The sequence below is a fragment of the Mycothermus thermophilus genome (genome assembly GCF_041956435.1).
Source record: "Mycothermus thermophilus strain CBS 625.91 unplaced genomic scaffold VTJ04scaffold_2, whole genome shotgun sequence".
NCBI lineage: Eukaryota > Fungi > Ascomycota > Sordariomycetes > Sordariales > Chaetomiaceae > Mycothermus > Mycothermus thermophilus.
The window spans coordinates 2,792,668-2,811,204 of NW_027191428.1; the positions used below are offsets into that span (position 1 = coordinate 2,792,668).

General features: G+C 57.4%; 5 protein-coding genes across 5 annotated transcripts; 1 reads left to right on the forward strand and 4 right to left on the reverse strand.

The window, feature by feature from the left end:
* Positions 1-894: 894 nt before the first annotated feature.
* On the forward strand, positions 895-2,298 carry VTJ04DRAFT_3172 (uncharacterized protein; the record flags this gene model as incomplete). Its single annotated transcript, XM_069361043.1, has 4 exons — positions 895-969; positions 1,175-1,639; positions 1,911-2,125; positions 2,292-2,298. 4 exons carry the CDS (start codon positions 895-897, stop codon positions 2,296-2,298), a joined length of 762 nt encoding a protein of 253 aa, XP_069221693.1.
* Positions 2,299-3,380: 1,082 nt separating this feature from the next.
* On the reverse strand, positions 3,381-3,590 carry VTJ04DRAFT_3173 (uncharacterized protein; the record flags this gene model as incomplete). Its single annotated transcript, XM_069361044.1, has 1 exon — positions 3,381-3,590. The coding sequence occupies one exon, from the start codon at positions 3,588-3,590 to the stop codon at positions 3,381-3,383; it is 210 nt and encodes a 69-aa protein (XP_069221694.1).
* Positions 3,591-3,656: 66 nt separating this feature from the next.
* Positions 3,657-5,397, reverse strand: VTJ04DRAFT_3174 (uncharacterized protein; the record flags this gene model as incomplete). The annotated part of the gene is made up of 2 exons (XM_069361045.1): positions 3,657-5,264; positions 5,347-5,397. 2 exons carry the CDS (start codon positions 5,395-5,397, stop codon positions 3,657-3,659), a joined length of 1,659 nt encoding a protein of 552 aa, XP_069221695.1.
* Positions 5,398-6,701: 1,304 nt separating this feature from the next.
* Positions 6,702-8,498, reverse strand: VTJ04DRAFT_3175 (uncharacterized protein; the record flags this gene model as incomplete). The annotated part of the gene is made up of 1 exon (XM_069361046.1): positions 6,702-8,498. The coding sequence occupies one exon, from the start codon at positions 8,496-8,498 to the stop codon at positions 6,702-6,704; it is 1,797 nt and encodes a 598-aa protein (XP_069221696.1).
* A 7,264-nt stretch (positions 8,499-15,762) lies between these two features.
* On the reverse strand, positions 15,763-18,500 carry VTJ04DRAFT_3176 (uncharacterized protein; the record flags this gene model as incomplete). The annotated part of the gene is made up of 2 exons (XM_069361047.1): positions 15,763-16,896; positions 16,950-18,500. 2 exons carry the CDS (start codon positions 18,498-18,500, stop codon positions 15,763-15,765), a joined length of 2,685 nt encoding a protein of 894 aa, XP_069221697.1.
* Between the last annotated feature and the right edge of the window lie 37 nt (positions 18,501-18,537).

Consider the following 18,537-nt stretch of genomic DNA (forward strand, 5'->3'; position numbering starts at 1 on the left):
TGTATGTATGTACGTGCACACATTCGCGCGACGCGGGTCGGACCATATTTGGGCTTGTTGAAACATCCGGCCGAAACGGTTTATTGACACAGACAGCCGCAACCAAACTGTCCCTCTCGGCCTCATATTTTGTCCTCCAGCCCCCTCGAGACAACAACACGGTGACAGCCGCCGCTATGGTGATCCTATTTGGCCCCTAAGATGGCGCCAATTTGGGACGCTTGGGGTAAGAGGAAGCTCGTTCTGGGCCCTACCTGTGTAGTAGACAGTCTTCGACCATGTAGGGGGATCGCCGGCTCAAGTGTCAACACTGCAACGCAGTGCCGGGTTGAAGGTGTCAGCACCGGCGACGCTGGAGGTCGGAGCGCAGGGCAAACAGGTGATTTCTCGAAAGAATGGCTCCATGTCGTCGGCAGCGTTGAGCCGGGCGGCGTCCTGATTCGCCCGCTCCGCGACATCCCTGTGTCGCTCCGCGTCGCCCTGCGTCTTTCTGGGGTAGTTAGTGTAGTAGGTAGATCTGATGGGATCTGTAGCCGGGGTCCGAGTCGGGGACACGACTGTTTCAGGCCCGCCGTGCTGCACAGCATTATCGTACGAGGGGCCGTTGGAGATGCTTCGTTACAAGCTTCGCGTAGCTCCTTAGCTCCCGGCCAGCGCTGTCTTGGCTGCGACCCTGTTCCCTGCGGGTCACGTGATACCCCTGACCGAACACACTTCCGGCTCCCAACACCGGGCACGGCCGCGGGCTTGACAGGGTGGGCTTGGGATGTTGGGAATGCCCCATAAGACGAAAACCGGCCGATTCTGGGCTTCGGGCGACGGCCAGGCAGCGGAACAACGAGGAGCGGGTTGTTTGGACACTTGTTTCAACAAGGGGGCATGCTAACCACGGCTATGGGGACACGACGCTACGATCCAACACTAGCACGAGCATCTCGGAGGGGCCTCGGGGACTCGAGCCGCATAATAGTATATAAGCATGCTTCTCTCGTCCGGTCCTCGACGGGATCTTTCTCTCACCAACCAGCAATCCACAGCCTCTCGAGCACTTCCCTTCTCCGAATTCCCCACGGCTCTGGCAGTCCGGGATTCATCTCTTGATCTCCGCAGCGCGGACAATAATCGTCAACGATCATCCTCTTTATTTTGTGCCTTTCCTCGCCTTCCCGTCAAGCGGCCAGAAAGCAGCCAGGTCTCTTTCTCGCCGTCTTCGACTAATCCTAATTCCACTCCCCGCACTCTCCCGCCGTTCCCGGCCGACTTCCAGCAACACCGCCGCCGTCAGAGCTCGGTCTCTTTCCGGCCGCGTATCCTCCCCGTTGCTCCCGCGGACTCTCCGTCTTTAGGACACCGCCGCCAGGTTACTCCTCCGCAACCAGCCGCCGCGCCCGGTTCCGGCAGTAGCCCCAGTCCTCCGCCGTCCAACAAGCCGAGGACCGTTTTCACTTCCGCCAAGGCCCGTCCCCTTCGGCTCGTCCAAGAGTCCCTCACCAACGCTCGCAAGCGTCGACCTCCGGTCTTCTTTGCGAACAACGCCCACACCGTCCTCCAGGACATCTCCTTCATCACCATCTACCAGACGTACACGTCGTCTTACTCTCCAGACAAAATGGCCGCTCCCAACCCGCTCATGCCTAAGGTTGCTACCCCCCTTCCTAGCCTTCCCGGCACCTCGGTCCGGCCTGATCCGGCCCGGCCCGTGCCCAGCGTCATTCCCGCCGAGGCGGATAAGGATAAGCTTTTGGCTGACTTGCGTCGTCAGGTATTTTCTCTCCCCCCTTTTACACTCTAGCCTATTCCTCCCGCCGCTGGGGTTCTCGATCCTCATGATGAGTCTCCGGTGTCTTTACGTTTCCACCCCTTTCCCCCCTGAGAGTTCATGAGAATACGGATTCTGAACGACGACACAGCTCGATGACTCCGCTTCGGAGGCTTCGTCGGTCGACTCGCGCGGCCGCCGCCGCAGGCGCAACAACAAGCAGCTGGCCCGCGGCGGTCTCTCGGACCCGGCCATCCTCCCGCGTCTCGCTGACACCAAGCCGGTCCGTCTCCAGCTCGGTTTGAACCTCGATGTCGAGCTCGAGCTCAAGGCGCGCCTGCAGGGTGACGTCTCGCTGACCCTCCTGTGAGTATTCCCCTTATACCATCCCTAAATTGCACATTCATCACATCCTCCACACACACACACACACACGCATCTACGATCGTCCCGGTCGAGAAACAAAACCAAAAACCAAACAAAACAAAGATCCCGGGCTGACTTATCCCCCTTTCTCCCCTACCCCTAAAAGTCAATAAACATCCACTTCCCCTTATCTCTCTCCTCTCCAACTTGCCTACCTACCTGAGACAAATCACCAACCACCTCGCCTTCGGCCTGCCTCTCCGCCTCCCCAAACCCAGAATCGAAAACAACCCTTCCAAACGCCCGTCTACGTCCACCGAGCTGCGCTTCGACGCCCGCGAACGGCAAAACCAACCATCATGGTGGTTCTTCGGCTTCGGCAAAGGCTACCACCTGCCCTTCAACTTCAACCCCGCCAACTGGCGCGGTCTCCTCCCCCTCCCCGGCCGGCATCAGCAAGAGCTTGCCTCAAGCTATCAAGACAACGAAGACGACTGGGTCGACTACGACCCGGCCGAGGAGGACTACGCCGAGCTGGCGCACATGCGCCTCGGCAAGCTGCGGCTGCGGCGGCGGTGGGTGGACCGCGAGGTCTCGCCCTCGCTGACGGCGGCTGTGGCGCTAGCGATCGCGCTGGCGGGGTTCTTGTTGGGGTTCCTTGCGGGTAGGGCGTCGACGTTCAGTTTGGTTTCGACTCCTTTCCTTTCTACCGCGGCATCCGTTTCTTTTGGATCCGGGTATGGTTCTGGGTTCGGATGGCATGACAATCAACAACAGCAGCAGCAGGCAGGGGTGAGTTGGAGTGCAGTCGAGGGAGTAGGTGATGTTGTTGGGAGGTGGGTTTCTGGAGGGAAAGCGATGACGATAAGGACGACGACAGATGGTGGGGGAGTTACGAAGATAGGAGATGTTGACGAGGAGGAAGAGGAAGAGGAAGAGGAGGAAGCTTTACTAACGACAAGCAATAGTGGTGGTGGCGGCGGACCGGCTTCTTCTGTTCCTGTTTCTTCCCCTTCTGTTTCTGTTCCCGTCCCACCCGCGGACCCGGTTCTCTGGGACGCGGGGCTGCGCGACGATGCGGCTTCATCTCTGGAGAAGCAACACGCGCAGTTACCGGGGCCGGCGGAAACCGAAGAAGGAAATGGGCAGCAGTGAGCATGGTACGTACACACGCACAGGGGAGTTGGGAAAAGGCGCATGGTTTGGGCACATTGTTAAGTTTAAAGAGGTTTTTGGTTGTAACGGTTTTGGTAGATCAGGGAATGAATATTGCTGGTTCGTCTATACCATCACATCGTTTCTCATGTGAAGACCCGGGTTGCGAAGGTGACTTGCTTTGGACATCGATACGAACTTCCTCGATCATGATAATAGTGATACGCAGGAGAAACATGCCGGCTTGAAACAAGAAACAAACACCAAACGCCGAAGATGCAAGACAGAAACCCAAAAGCATAACTCCCATCAGCCCACTCTCGCCAAGCCATGGTTTGATCGCCCTCCCCTCCCAAACCGCCATCGTTTGTCATTACTAAACCTCATTGCTGGGATACTCCACCCTCGTCGTAGCGTTAAACTCCTCCTTGATGCTCCTGATGCTCACAAAGCGCGTCAAGATGTTAATGCTGCCCGCCTTGTCGTTGGTCCCGCTGGCCCGGCTGCCGCCAAACGGCTGCTGCCCGACCACCGCGCCCGTGCTCTTGCAGTTGATGTAAAAGTTGCCCGCCGCGTTGCGGAGCTTGTCCTCGGCCAGGCGGATCGCGGCCCGGTCCGAAGCGAACACGGACCCTGTGAGGCCGTACTCGTTGGCCGAGTCGACCAGCTCGCAGGCGCGCGCGAAGGCGCCGACAGGATCTTCGCTGTCGTCGTAGACGTAGACGGCCAGGATTGGGCCGAACAGCTCTCGCGAGAAGAGCCAGTGGTCGGGGGACTGGACGCGGTAGATGGTGGGCTGGATGAAGTAGCCCTTGGACTTGTCATATGTGCCGCCCGTGAGCAGCTCGAGGTCCGAGTCCGTCTTGGCCTCGTCGATGACGCGGGCGAGCTTGTCAAAGGAAGCTTCGTGGATGACGGGGCCCATGAAATGGCGATGGTCCCAAGACTCCCCGACGGTGAGCTTCTTGGTTTCCTCGACGAGACGGGCCTGGAAGGTGGGCCAAATGGACGAGGGGACGTAGAGGCGCGAGGTGGCGCTGCATTTTTGGCCTTGGTACTCGAATGCGCCGCGGACCGTCTGAACGACGGCGTTTTCGATGTCGGCTGACGAGTGGACCAGGTGGAAGTTCTTGCCTCCCGTCTCGCCGACGATGCGCGGGTACGACAGGTAGCGGCCTTCAGCTACGCCGGCGCCGATCTGGCCGTACAGCTTACGGAAGACGGCCGTGCTGCCCGTGTAGTGCAAACCGGCGAACAGGCGGTGGGTAAGGACCTCGTGCGTCACGAGTTCTGGGTCGCCCGGCACGAACTGGATGACATCGCGTGGCAGGCCGGCCTCGACGAGGATGTTGTAGAGCAGCCAGTTGCTCGCAATGGCGTAATCGCTAGGCTTCCACACCACCACGTTACCAAGGAGGGCGGGCAATCCGGGGAGGTTGCCAGCGATGGCGGTGAAGTTGAAAGGGGTGACGGCGTAGACGAACCCCTCGAGCGGACGGTACTCAACGCGGTTCCACACGCCGGGCGAGTGGTGGACTGGCTGCTGGGCGTAGAGCTCCTCAGCATATTGGACGCTGAAGCGCAGGAAGTCGCACAGCTCGGCGGCGGCGTCAATCTCGGCCTGCCAGGCATTCTTGCCCTGGCCGAGCATGGTAGCGGCCATGAGCTCGTAGCGGTACTTTGTACTGATCAGGTCGGCGGCCTTGAGGAAGATGGCGGCGCGGTCGGCGAAGGGGAGAGACTCCCAGTTGGCCTTTGCGGCTAAGGCCGAGTCTATGGCGGCACGGACATGCTCGGGAGATGCGCGAGAGTAGTTGGCGACGGCGGTCTTGTGGTCGGCCGGGTTTCGCTGCGTGCCGATGGAGGAGGTTTTGATCTCCTTGCCACCAACGACAAGTGGCACTTCCAGAGGGGCCTTTTTTTGGAGAGCCTCAAGGGCGGACGTCAGGCCGGCTCGCTGTGGTGAGCCTTTGGCATAATGATGCTGCGGGTTCTAGGTTAGTCAAGTCGTGGACTTCAGGGGCAATGAATCAAGACTAGAGGAGAAGAGACTCAAGGACACTCACATTGGGCTCATTAGCCACCTTGGGGATCTTGAATGAAGCGATGGTGGCCATGGTTGCCGCTGGAGTTCTTGTCTGGAGCCGCGTTGCAGAGTTCAACAATAATAACCTGGACCTAGAGGCAGAGGATATGGCTCTTGGAATGCCCTTGGGCAGTGATGACAGGATGCGGAGGTGGCGGGTTGCCATGATGGGCTGGCACGTATTGTTTTCCTTATGTAAGAGAGGGAAATGGATGGGCGGGTTGGATCGGCAACTTGTGTTACTTAATCAATCAATCGCAGAGCTCGTGTGCCTCGTCTGATGTTTGTCACTTCCTTTCCTGACTCTGATGATTCCGGCCATTGTTCTGGACATATACCGGCTGTTCTTGAGAGAAGCAGGGAAGCCAACCTCAAACCTCCGCTCCGGCTGCTGCGTCGCTTTTCCACGGCTTTACGCACGTCTTGGCTGGCGTCACAGCTGCCGGCGTGTCCTGCATTGGCCAATCGCCGCTCGATCCGGCATGCCAAGCCGGGGCCGATAAGATCCGCCGGGTCTTATCAACGCCGGCTTGTGGGGCTCCACGGCTCTCCAACTCCTCCTGCTGCCGAAGCTGTGATCACGAGACCCGGCCGACATCGCACGTCAGCAGCGAGACCACGCAGTAGGCATAGCAAAGGGGGGTCACGAAACCCGCTTGCGCTAGTGCTTGAGTTCTGGTGACGGTTTGGCATTTGGAATGGTTGAGGCATTGTGGTTGGAGACTGCACGTTGCCAGGTCAACACCCATTTGTTGACTTTTCCCTGTCCTCTGTGGCCGTTGCTGGTCTTTCAACAGTGTTGGTTTTTGGAAACGTGAAGAAGAGTACAAAGGATGGCCTAGAACTCGGGGATTGAGGTAACAGTGACTTTCACCGTCGAGACTACGAATGAATGGCCCCAGCCTTAACTACTTAGTGGTAAGGTCATTCCTCGAATCCACCAAGTCAACTCAAGCATCATCACCACTCCATGTCCAACAAACTACAAACACATATTTATAGATAGATATCTGGGTATGATATCAAATGACCTTCGATCCAAAGAAATCAATCCAAGCCGTCAGGCAGACACATGAACGCCGACACTACCTATGTAGGTGCCCTATCCTACATGACAACCTTCCATGCTGGGGTATATCCATCATGACCTCATACTCCGTACCTCGCTCAACACCGCCATCCATGACCCAAATCCTGGTCCCTTTGATCATGTTTCCCTTAAAGTCAATGAAAACCGGACATGCTCGCTGCTGCTGCTCGAATATCCAGCGAGCAACCCCTCGAGTTGAACAACAAAAAGAAACTAATCGATAACGACCGGAGACCATAAATCGGCTAGCCAATAGCCCTTCCAATCTCCTGCTCCTCACCTCTCTTCTCCTGCCGCTCTTGTTGCTGTTTCTGCTGCTGCTGCTGATCCCTCACAGGTGGCGGCCACAGGCCCCCCAAGTTCGCAAACATCTCCTCCCCAAACGACAGTCTCGGCGGGATCGACGACGACGAGTACACTCTAGAGTGCCCCGTCGTCCTCGGGGCGCTGGAACTCCGCGGCGTAGTGTTCCCGCCCGTGTTACTCCCGCTTCGGCTCCTCGAATGATGATAATAAGACCGGCCCTGGCTCTGACTCCGACTCCGGCGCTGCTGCTGCTGCTGCTGCTGCTGCTGCTGGTAGTCATAATCGTGATTGTAATAGTGGTGGTTGTGGTGACTATTACTCCTCTGCCGTCCTCCTCCTCCCGCCGTCCGGACCTGCTCGTGCGAATACCGCCCCATCATCATCCCGGGAGAAGCCAGCTCCACTTCGGACCCGTTCCGATCCCTCCCCGCTGCCGCAGTGCCGCCCGCTATCCCTCCCGTCGCGAAAAAGGAAGAATAATCCCCCGCAAAACTCCGCGTGCTGCTCCTCGAGCTTCGGCCTCTGATGTGGTGGACTCGAGGGCCAAACGCTCCCGCGAAGCTCAACGGCGGGGGTTTCGCCAGCCTCGCCGCCGCGCGCTTTGGGCTTTGCGGCACGATGAACGGATCATCACCCGGGACGGACTCGTCGGTCAGACCGGGGCGGGAATTCGGCGCGCGGGCTTGGATCGGGGTTTGTGGGAGGGACTTGTCCATGCTTGTTTTCCTGCTGCCGCCACCGCCGCCGGAGTTGTGGTAGCGTTGTTGGTGGAAGGAGGGGCGGGATTCGGCGTCGGTGGAGTAACGCCCCGTAGGCGAAGCCATGGTTGCAGAGGGAGGGTTGTTGTAGATGATCACGCTCGGCGGTTTCTTCACGGCCGTGACGACGACGGAGCTGGCGGTGGAGGGTGCGTTTTTGGTGTGGCCGGTCTCTTTGCGAAAAACGGCCGCTGCGGCATCAGCCTCGACGTCAGTATCGCCTACCAGCGTGGGCAGGCCTGCCTCGCCCGCCTTTTCGGCGCGAGGGGATTTCCAGCGCTCGATCTCATCATCGTCGATGGGCGAGACGCCACGGGGAATGAAAGGGAGGCGGAGACCACGATGATTCCTTCGCCGCCGCCGGAGGCAGTAAAACAGGATAGCTAGGAGCAGGAGCAGAATCACTCCTCCCAGCGTGGAGCCTAATACAATGCCGAGCATTCGGTTGTCGTTTGACATGCTGCTGGAGTTCGAGGCATCGTTGCTAAGGGGTTCCGTCGGGCTTGGTGGTTCTGACAAGGTGGAACTGAGAGAAGTGGACATGGTGTCGGAAGCGGTTATTGTAGGAGCTTCTACCGTGCTCGTCAGAGACGAAGAGACGATGACTCCAGCATCAGGCACAGAGGAGGATGTGAGTATAGTGGTGGATAGCAGCGCTGTTGAAGCCGATGATGGCGAAGGAGTCCCCGTGATGGTGAATGTGGTGAATGGTGTGGGCGAAGGGTCCAAGCTGGTCTGTTCTGACTTGGAGAGCGTCAGTGTCGCTGCTGCTGCCGTCGTCGTTTCTGAAATCGACCTGATCCACGGCGGCCAGTCGAGCCACCCTGTTGGTAGCAACGAGCCCCGTTGAGATTGCCCGTCGTCGACGTTGCTGCGGCGGCCCCGAAGCCGGTAGGAGCTTGACGGCCACGCTTCAACCACGCCTCCGAGTAATGCTGTCGACAAGAATGCCAACACCAGTAACTCCAACCAGGGCATGGCGCATTTCGGTCGAGATCAAGTCTCGGGTCTTAGCTGTGAACCGGAGAGCACATATCTACTGCGGAGAAGCCATCGGATAGAGCTAAATCGCAGCAATTACGCAATATCTCGTCCGGAAGCCCGAGCTATGATGAAGTCGACAAGAAAATAGGGGAACCAACGTTGATGCTCAAACGATTCCCTCAGAGTGACAATGAGAGGGAGAGACAGGAAGATCAAGCTGAAGCTGAAGCTGCCCGATCGATGTTGCAGTCGGGACAGCAAGTCGGGGCCACAACGGCGGCGGCCTTGGATCGAGCCGGCAAGAACCAAAAAAGTAAAGTTGGAGGAACGAAGGACAATTAAGAATTGTATTTTAAATGACGGAGCTCAATCAAGAGCTACCTGATGCCGTCCAAGGTCCTAAAGTGGCAGGCGAGCGGGAAGACCCTCTCTTTTGCAGGACTTTGGGGGTCACACACCACGGAAGGATAAGGGAGGTGAGGTGGTACCTGATGGACGGATGGAGAGGGAGGGAGGTGTGTAAGTAGGTGTGGATGTGTGTGTGTGTGCCCTGCCGAGCCCCATGCTACTGGAATGTCCAGTTGTAAAAATATCCTCCGATGGGCGAGCTAGCAGATATGATTACAGCTTAGTTACGGGCTGGTGGGTTACGGTGGCCGGGAATGGTGAGGGTCCTGTGCCTGAGGTGAGCTTCACCTGGTGGGCTAGCCTGTTCCAGGTTCGTCGATATCGAGGCCGACAAGACATGCCGCGATCCACCGTCGAACGGCTGGAGTGCGGCGTGAGGTGGGACTGGAGAGACATGGGTAGAGAGTGTGAATGCGTGTGTGTGTGTCAGTCTGCAATCTGCACATGCGCTAGGGACGCTAGTAGACGCAAGCTGCAGATTCCTCAAGGCAGAAAATACTCGGAAGCAGATCTGCTGCAGTCAAACACGGTAACAATCTGGAATGTAAGATTCGGGGCTTTGTCAAGGAGTGTCTGCGCTGGACACGGCCATTGCCAATCGAGAGGCCGAGTCGACAATGCAAGCTCACTGTCATCGGTGACGGAGGACGATCTGCAAGCGGCAGATGGACGGTCTGAAACGCGCAGCTTGTTCCGTTGGAGTCGATGGCGGGGAAGGGATTGGCGTGTGCTGTGTGCCAAAGAGCTTGCAGATGTGGCGCGAGGGCAGCCCTGGGCCAGGGAGCGTGGAGTTCGGGGCGATCCAGCAAGCCCTGACCCTTGGTCTGCGGGGGCGAAGACAGGGAGCAGGGGATGAGATTGCTCTGGACGAACTGCCAAGGCCGGTCGAGGGGACCTGGTGTTCACTTGTCGTCGTTGTCATTGTCATCGTCCAACGAGAAAAGCAGATGTCCAAATTGAAAGGTGACATGCAACGGGCGTGGTATGCGCATGGATGCGACTCAAATGCTTCCATACCTTGCTTTTTTCCTGTCGTCGTGAGATGACATGACCCGCAGACGTAACGGTGTGCTGACGGATGACATGCTTCCAGAGAAACTTCTGTTTCTCTCCTCCGTGCTGTGCTCCGTGCAATCCGTGCAATCCGAACTCCCGCTGAGATGGATGCGGGGTGGTGGTCCCTCATCCCATCAAAAGATCGGCATCAAACACACCGTCTGATGGAATGAAGTGAACGCTGAAAGAAAGAAAAAGAGATGGTCAGGGCCATGCATCAGATTCTGCCAAACCTGCCTCGCAAGCCTCGCAAGAGTGGCCGCACTCGGGGAGCGGTGAAGGACAGAAGCGGACACTGTTCCAGGTTTCACGGCCAGCCAGTCGGAGCAAGAGATGGTGGTCGCCTTTGGTTTCCTGTTCCTGAAACCACCTCACCTCCAGGAGAGCGGGGGCAAGCGCGGGGAGGCAAGTGAGCGCGGAGGGGCTCCTCCAGGTTCCTTGAAAACGGCATCTACCGACCGCATCCACCAATCACAACATGGCTGCTCATCGTCCAATCATGTGTGTCCACCCCTGTTTCGTACTCGCTAGCCCAGACCAGAACAGAAGCAGCCAAGAATGCAATTCCACATTCCACTAACACAAGCGCAGCAAAGTGAACACAGGCTCTTCTCGACGTTCGCCAACACAACACCACCGTCGCATCAGACATGGGCAGAGATGCCCTTTTACCACGTGTTGGCCCTGCCGCCTTTCCTTTGCGGTGGTAGTAGCTATCAACAGCGCCGTTATTCTTATCTGCCCACATCGGATTCTCACTGATCCGCTGCACCCGCCGTCCACTGTCCGGATTAAAAAGCGCCCCGTGCGCTTGCGCCATGACCCGCTGTTCACGTCTGCGCTTAGCGGACCTCTTGTATGGTCTACGCAGCCGCCCGGAAGAGAAGCGCGCAGACGCCCGGAGGCGCGGTGCGGGAGACAGGCCATTCTTTCATTAAACTCATCAACTCACTCATGAGGATCATGAGGACAGGCAGGTCCTTCACCAGCCACGCATGCAATGTATCTCAAGCACACGCCCAGGGCAGGTCCGTGCTCACAACTTAGAAGAAGATATGGACTTCCTCAGGAAGATGGACGGGCGATCGACACATGAGCAACAAAACAAGAGCGTCGATGTTCAGCTCTTTTCCGACTCGCTGGTTTCATCCGGCGAACCGTCTGAGCTACTTTTGGGAGAAACTGATTCACTCAAGCATCTCCTACGGAGTACATCCTAGTAGATGCTTCAAGTTCCCGGCTCCCATCCATTTACACTATGTTGGCACATAGTATCCACAGGAGGTATTCACTCACAAACACCGGACTGCGGGACCTTTTCATGCTCTGGTGAACTAGGCTCGAAACCCCCAGTCCCGCAGACGTTCCCCATCACAAACTCTCCGCCTGTCTCAAATCTCTCAGGCTCAGCACCAGCACCCCCGCGCTTCATCTTTTTCACCTGGGAAGGCGAACAAAGATCCGACGGCAGGATGGACCTGAATCTGCGACTCGAAAGAAACACTCTACAAACTACCAAGCCCATCCAGCGACCTCTCTCAAGCGAGACATCCCGGACATTGTCCTCGGGTTGTGCTACACAACCTGTCTGTAGTTGGTCTGGTAGAGCTCGCTTCTTCCCTGCCTCGCATAATCCCCGAGGCGGCCCACGCGGGCCGGCTCCGACATAGCTCGCTTCTAGTACTACTCATAGGTTCCTGCAAACCCCTCCTCTTCACCGAAAGCCAAGACTGCTTTCTCGCTGTTGGCCTCGTCTGCTTGCAGACGACTAAAACTTAGAACCAAAGCAAAAAACAAGCTTATCGCCAATCACCGGTCGCAGAATCGCGTTTGGCATGTTTTGGTGTTTGTGTTGGCGGGATACTTCAAAACGCGCCATCGCGTATTATTGTTCACTTATCCCCGGTGCTGTCTCCGGGTCTGCGTACAAATCTGCTCTGCTCCATCTTCCATGAACACGGGCCGGTCTCTAGGCTGCACCCCGCGTAGCCACTTCTCCTGTCCTTCCCTCCCCCGATCACACCTCCGTCATGACGTGGCCAGGAATCTAAGGTTCAACGGGACCTGACAGACAGGCCAATGACATCGTCCAGAGCTGCTGTGACGTGAGACATTGGCGTTCAGCTTCACAAGGATAGGGCAAGCTATTCACACGGATAGGGTAGGGCAAGCTGTCGGTAGGGCTGCATGTCACCCACACCTCCTGACCGACGACCCCCGTTAACTACGCAGTGATACCTACACAGGAACTAAACTAACTGCCAACCCCCCTTTTTTCTCACTACGTTAGCAAGTCCTTGTTATACGTCTTGTGTAATGGTTCTGGGAGGGCTCCGGCAGTCCCATGCCCAGCCCAGGCACATCAGTTCCATCATTGGTTCACCAGGCGGGGTCATCCGTCATGCTTGTGCCGGATCTGGGAGGTGGAGGGTGTCGTTGGGCTCGGTGGGAAGTGGTCTGGAGGAGGCCGGGACGTTCACTGATTCGCTGTCAGCGCGGGATGGGCTGAAACAAAAGCTCCGATGAGATGAATGATGGTGTGTGTGAGAGAGAAAGCAAAGTCTGTTTCTAGCTCACCTGGCTGGGCTTACCATCATCTCACCGCACACCTTCTTTTCTGTGAGTCAGTCAGGAAGGTTTTTTGGAGGCGAGCCAAAGCCGGCGAGGCTTGATGTGTGTGTCCCGCCGGATTGGGATGCAAAGAGTGTGCATGTCTCATTCAGTCCAATATCTGGCACCTCAACGCTGCGCAACCAACTCCACTAATACAGTACACTGACACATCGAGTACATACAACCGAGCGCCATGAAAATCTATCCTGAATCGATCGTTGGCGTTGTGTGGCTGGCTGTCCATTACCGGGCTGGAACTTGGTTCCTGGCAGGAGGGGAGGGAAAAACAAAGGGAGCGAGCACAAAAGGTTATCGTTGATGAGGCTGTATGTAGGGCGTCCCTTACGGGGTATTCGTCAGGAACCTCGCACCATGGCGCAAACAGTCTTGTTCCCGGGTCATCGGATCGCTGGACATCACACTGTCCTCCCCTCCATCATGACCTCGCGCTTTGTTCTTCTCCATCTTCTGGTCAGCTGTTTCTGACGTCTTGGGTTGATCATGTTCTCCCCCAACCAACGTTTGCGATTGCCATCATCTCATGCCGGGGAATAATCTGCTCAAGCATGATCTTCGCTCCGAGCCCCCGATCACCAACCAGGTCCGAAGGACGGATGAGGCACCAGCCTGGGACTCATCATCATACCTGACTTACAGAGTGTCCCACTCTTCCTTCCCCCTGATGACTCGAAAACGGATTCTCGGGACCGATTCTCTCATGTCTGTCTGCCCTGCCATCCCGTCTGGAGACATCATGACGTAGCATCGACCTGAGGGAGGTTTGGAGACGTGCGGGGCGGGACGCGGCATTTGTCAAACGGGCAGAGGAGGGGCGCGGGAAGGGGGCTATAATATGGTGTTTTAAGGCTGAGACTTGCTATATCCACCACGCTCCGTAGAAGGACATACTATAGCAGTGAGGTACGTAGCAGTGGTATGTATGTACGTATTTGACTGCGGCATTTCGCTGGCGCGGAGCAGACGCAACCAGGCTTGTGACAGACATGCCGTAGCTTCTCCGTCAAAGTGATAAACGTGCTGGTTGATGATGATGACTCCCGAGTTGGCGGAATATGGATGGACGAATGGATGGATGGACAGACGGGATGTGCAGGTAATGTGGGCGGGTTCGGCACCACAGCAAATCCGGTCGGCAATGGCAACCTCTGACCAAGTCGTCTGCGCCATCGACACGGCGTGGTCATGGTGGGTGTGGGTGGAAGAGGAAGTGAGGGGCACGATACCTAGTGTAGCTCAGGCCTCACATCCCGTCTTTTTGGGGCTGCAATACCCGGTTGGCTGGCTTTGCTGACGCTGCCTCCGGTACTGTGCTACCATGGGGGAAATATGAGACCGAGGGTGCCTACCTAGGAGGTCCGTGATGGTGGGCTGCTTCGGCAGATGACGGAATTGTAGCGCCTTGTTTAATCGCGAGGCTCCGAGTAAAGAGATCAGCCTGGAGAAGGCTCGGTATTATTGTTCATTTCATTGCTTGGGACTCTGAGTATGCGATCTCTGGGTTGGAGAAAGTTTATGATGGTGGCGAGACTGATGTTGTCTCAGTCAACACTGTGAAGACACCAGGCAATGTACTCCACGACTCCAATCGTCCATCTGCTACCACCAACAGGCCACGGAGAGGTACCTAATGTTCCAGATGCCTACCAGACAGGTAGATACCTCAGTAGCAAAGACAATATGCTTCTTGGATCCTCCTTCTCCTCCAAACTGAAGACCACACCACCAAGAACGAAACATCACATGACATTCTCCAACGGCGCACTCTGGCATGCTCAACCCTACTGTCAGCCCGTCTCACGACAGAAGACTTTCTTTCTTGTTCCTGGTCCGATCCAACACATAACTCGGTTCACGCAGTCTCGTGGCGTAGGCGCCTGCGGAGCGGGTAACTCACATACGATCGAACCTCAACGTCTTGGGACATCGCTCGGACGACCAAGTTGGAGTTTTGTGTTTTCTTTCTGTTCGAGTCGCGTCTCTCTCATCAGCCCTTAACTGACAACCATTCATGCTCATGGCATGAAGAGAAGAGCCTGCCTGAACCTTGTGGACTTGCTTGGATGCTTATGCGTAGTTAGATTGCGAGCACCCATCTTGCCATGCCCGGGCGATCTCCCTCCCTCCTAGCAAGGCTGCTGTCACCTAGGAGTCTCCACCTCCGACATACCTATTGCATTCAGTTGTATGAACAACCACACCCTCAACCAACTGCATCGAGTTGGACCTGCGTGCGCTACCCGCTCTCCTTGTGTTACTAGGTACGCGGAGACGTGCCTGGTGTTGGCGCTTCCTCGCTGCGGCACAGCTCGACGGTCGTGGCATTGATTGTAGTACACAGACAACCTGTAAGCGTAACTGTCTCAAGAGCGGGCTGTGCCCTCTGGTTTGTTGGGAGCTCGAAGACAAGCATGAAAGGGGAAATTATTCTGTCATGTGTTGAAGCTGCTGACCAACACCAGAGTCAAGCCCATGAAAGGAGGGTGAATTGCCTGGGAGTCGTCTGTCTGGGGCCATGGTTACAGGAACTCACATCATGGGGAACTTGGAGGCATGGTACTATGACCTTGAGATTGGATCTGGGCTGAGAGTGTGACATACAATAGGAGTCAGAGACATCCCGGTTGGCGGTTCTTGGTTGTCGAGGACTGAGTGCCTACCCATGGCGTCTTCAAGACGAAGATTCAAACCAGTAAACCAGTACGACCAAGGAAGGAGAGGATCAAGCGAACCCGTAAATATTATTCAGCCTCGTCAGCCAGGCCCTTCCACGTTAAGACAAGAGCTGGAAAGGGCATGGGATGGTGTGTTTGTTGATATCCAACACCGCCCATGAGATCCCAACCCTATCCAACAGCCCGGCCCAGGTCAACACGAGTCACAAAAGCAGCTTGCTGGTCGATATCCCATTACATTAACTCAGTTCTACTACACGAGGGGTATCCAAAAAAGCTGGGTATCCATCTTCCGCAGTAGTATGTAGTAAATCAGATAGATGTCCAAACCATCAGGTATCCAAGATCCTGAAAACATCCAACCCAAATTGATCCAATCTGCCAGTCAGATATCTTTCCCATCCATAGATAGATGCCCTCCCACTCTCCAAAACACCACAAACCTCATCATCCACCTACCTGCCCAAGGAAGGTCTCCCCAACCCACCTCACCTCGTCTTCCCGCTCCTCCCGCTCACCGCACTCCTCCCACTCGCACTCGTCGGCCTCAACCCCCTCTCACTCCCCGGCCTCAGCAACCCGTCGTCCCCCTGGGCTTGGTGACCCTTGCCCTTCCCATTCTGATGCGTCTTCTGACCCCCATTCGCCTCCTCCTGCTGGTCATGGCCATGATGCCCATGCCCGTGTACATGGCCATGCAAATGATGCACTGCGGGGACAAACCTCCCCACGCTCGGCGGGCGGGGCCCGTCGTACGCCAGCGCGGGAACGTTCAGGCCGTACCCGCGCGTCCGGCCCTCGCGGTTGTGCTGATCCTGCTCGACGTAGATGCATACATCCAGCGACCCGTCCGCGGCCGGCAGCCGTCCGTGCTGCGCGGGGTCGGCCGTGCGGTGGGTCGTCCCGCAGCCCTCCTCGCCGTGGTGGATGGGGTAGTGGCCGTCCTTCTTTTTGTTCTGCTGCTGCGGGGAGGAGTTGGAGGACGAAGACGTGGTGGCGAGGGGAGCGGACCCCTCCGGCGCTGGGGTTTCGGCAGCGACGGCGGTGCCGTTCGTAGCCGCTCCAGCCGGAGCCGCCTCGTTGGGTGAGTTCTCGGTGATGACGGCAAAGTTGCGCGAGGGCATGGTGACCTGGTTGAACGCGGCCTTTTTGGGCTCGTCGCCCGGGTCGCGGTCAAACAGGCGCAGGAGGGTCTCGTCCGTCTCGGCGTTGAGGTGGTGGATCTTGTTCCTGCGGGCGAGCAGGTTCGCGACGGCGGCCGGGGGCGGCTTGTTGACGATGGCCGAGGAAATAACGTTGGCAATGTAGCGCCAGTCCTGCTCGATGGGGACGCCGAGGCGCGGGTTTGAGTAGAAGCGCCCAAACGCGGCCAGGTGCACGTCGCCGCTGAGGATGGTGACGCGCACAGAGTAGTAGGCGCTGATGGTCTGCAGCTTCTCGATCAGCCAGTTGCGCTCCTTCTTATGCGTGCGCGCCGTGTAGTGGTCGTCGAGGTCGTCGAGGAGATCCACGCTGCCGTCGAAGCTGTTGAAGAAGCTGCCACCGAAGCCGATGCGGCGGTTCAGGAATTTCATCGGGCCCATGACAGGGCTGGAGAAGATGTTTTCGAGCCAGGTGAGGCGCTGGACCTTGTCAGTTCTGCTCTTCCCTCTTGTCCTTTCTGGAAGCCACTTACAGGGTATGCGATGGGAATGCCCAACAATAGAATCAGATGCTTATACGGCTTTCCCGCATCCGCTGCTGCCGAGAGCTCCTCCTTGACTCTCGTGAAAATAGCATCATACGTCTCCGGATAATTGACCTGGTGCCTCGTGCGCTCGGTGCGCGCATCGATACCCAAAAACAGAATCCTAGCGCCCAGCTTGGTGATCAAATTGTGCGAGTGCTCCGCAACATAAGGGCCCGGCTTCGGGCCATAAATGTAGTTGGACTCGAGCATCGGGGGATGGACGTAGGAGGCGGAAATTTGGTGCTGGTCAGCATCGGTGGTGTAGGTTGACGCCGGCGGCGGCAGGTGATGCTGGAACAGCATGTAGTACTTCTGGGCGACGCCGCCGATGCCCCTGAACACGTCGCACTTCATGAAGTCGTTGACGTAGGAGCCGAACCCGTCAATGATGTCGTGATCGTCCCAGATGTTCAGCTGCGGGATCTGACCGTTCATGGCAGCGAACGGTTCGGTAGAATACCAGCGAATGTAGTTCTTGAGGTAGTAGTCGTCGCACTCGCGCCGCAGAGACTCCGGGAACGGATGGTCCCTGCGCTTCTTTGGGTTCGAGATGTTGGACCAGCCCTGCAGTGGGCCCGAGACGCGGATGCCGTCGTTGTAGATCTGATCGCCGCCGCCGATCATGACATGGAACGGCCTCTCCTCGTGCTTCCTGCGCACGTCGTTCCACAGAGCCGGCCCGCTCCACGCCTCCTCGTCGGTGCCCACGCTGAACCCGTTGCACGAGAAGAACATGATCCTCATGGACTCGTTCACGGCGGGCACCACAAACCGGTTAACCTTTGGCTTCGTCGCGCTGGCGAATCGCAAATCAGGCAGCTCGTACTCCCAGCGCGTCTCAGCCGTCTGGTCCATTTCCACACTCAGATCAAACCTCCAGAAGGTGTTGCGCACGTCCGAGTACAAACAAACGCCCTGGACAGTCAGCGCCGGCGCCTTTCCGTCGTCACCACCACCACCACCAGCCCGGCGCAACTCCAAGGTCGGCGTGAAAGAAGGCTTCGCCGGCTCACCACCGCTCGTCACCACCAGCACGCTACCAATCCACTTATTTCTCTCCATACGGCGATAGTTCAGCAGCGGCCCGCAGGCGATCTCCTTTCCGTCCAGCGTGGCCAACGATTGCTCCTGCTGTTGCTGCTCGCCTTCCTGTTCCACAACACCGGCCGCGACGACGAGGGGCTTGTGGCGCGGGGTCACGGGACGATCGGCGGGGCCATCGCCGCCGCGTATCTCGCTGGGATCGAGACGAGACTTGTTGAGGAAGTCAGCAAGGTCGCTGACGCCGGCGCCGCGGGAATCGGCCTCGCGCGCAACGGGGCCGCCGCCCACGGATCGCGAACCGCGCTCTGCCTCGTAGCGCGCGAAGGCGCTCGACTCGACATGGCGCCAACGGCTGGCTGACGCGTAAGGGTTGGGAGTCGTATCTTGGTCGCGAGAGGACTGTCGTGGCGGGCTCGAATCGGGGCCAGTGCCCGCGGGGGGTTGGGAGGCCATTGCAGAGGGGGTTTGTTGTTGCTTGTTCAAGGATGGA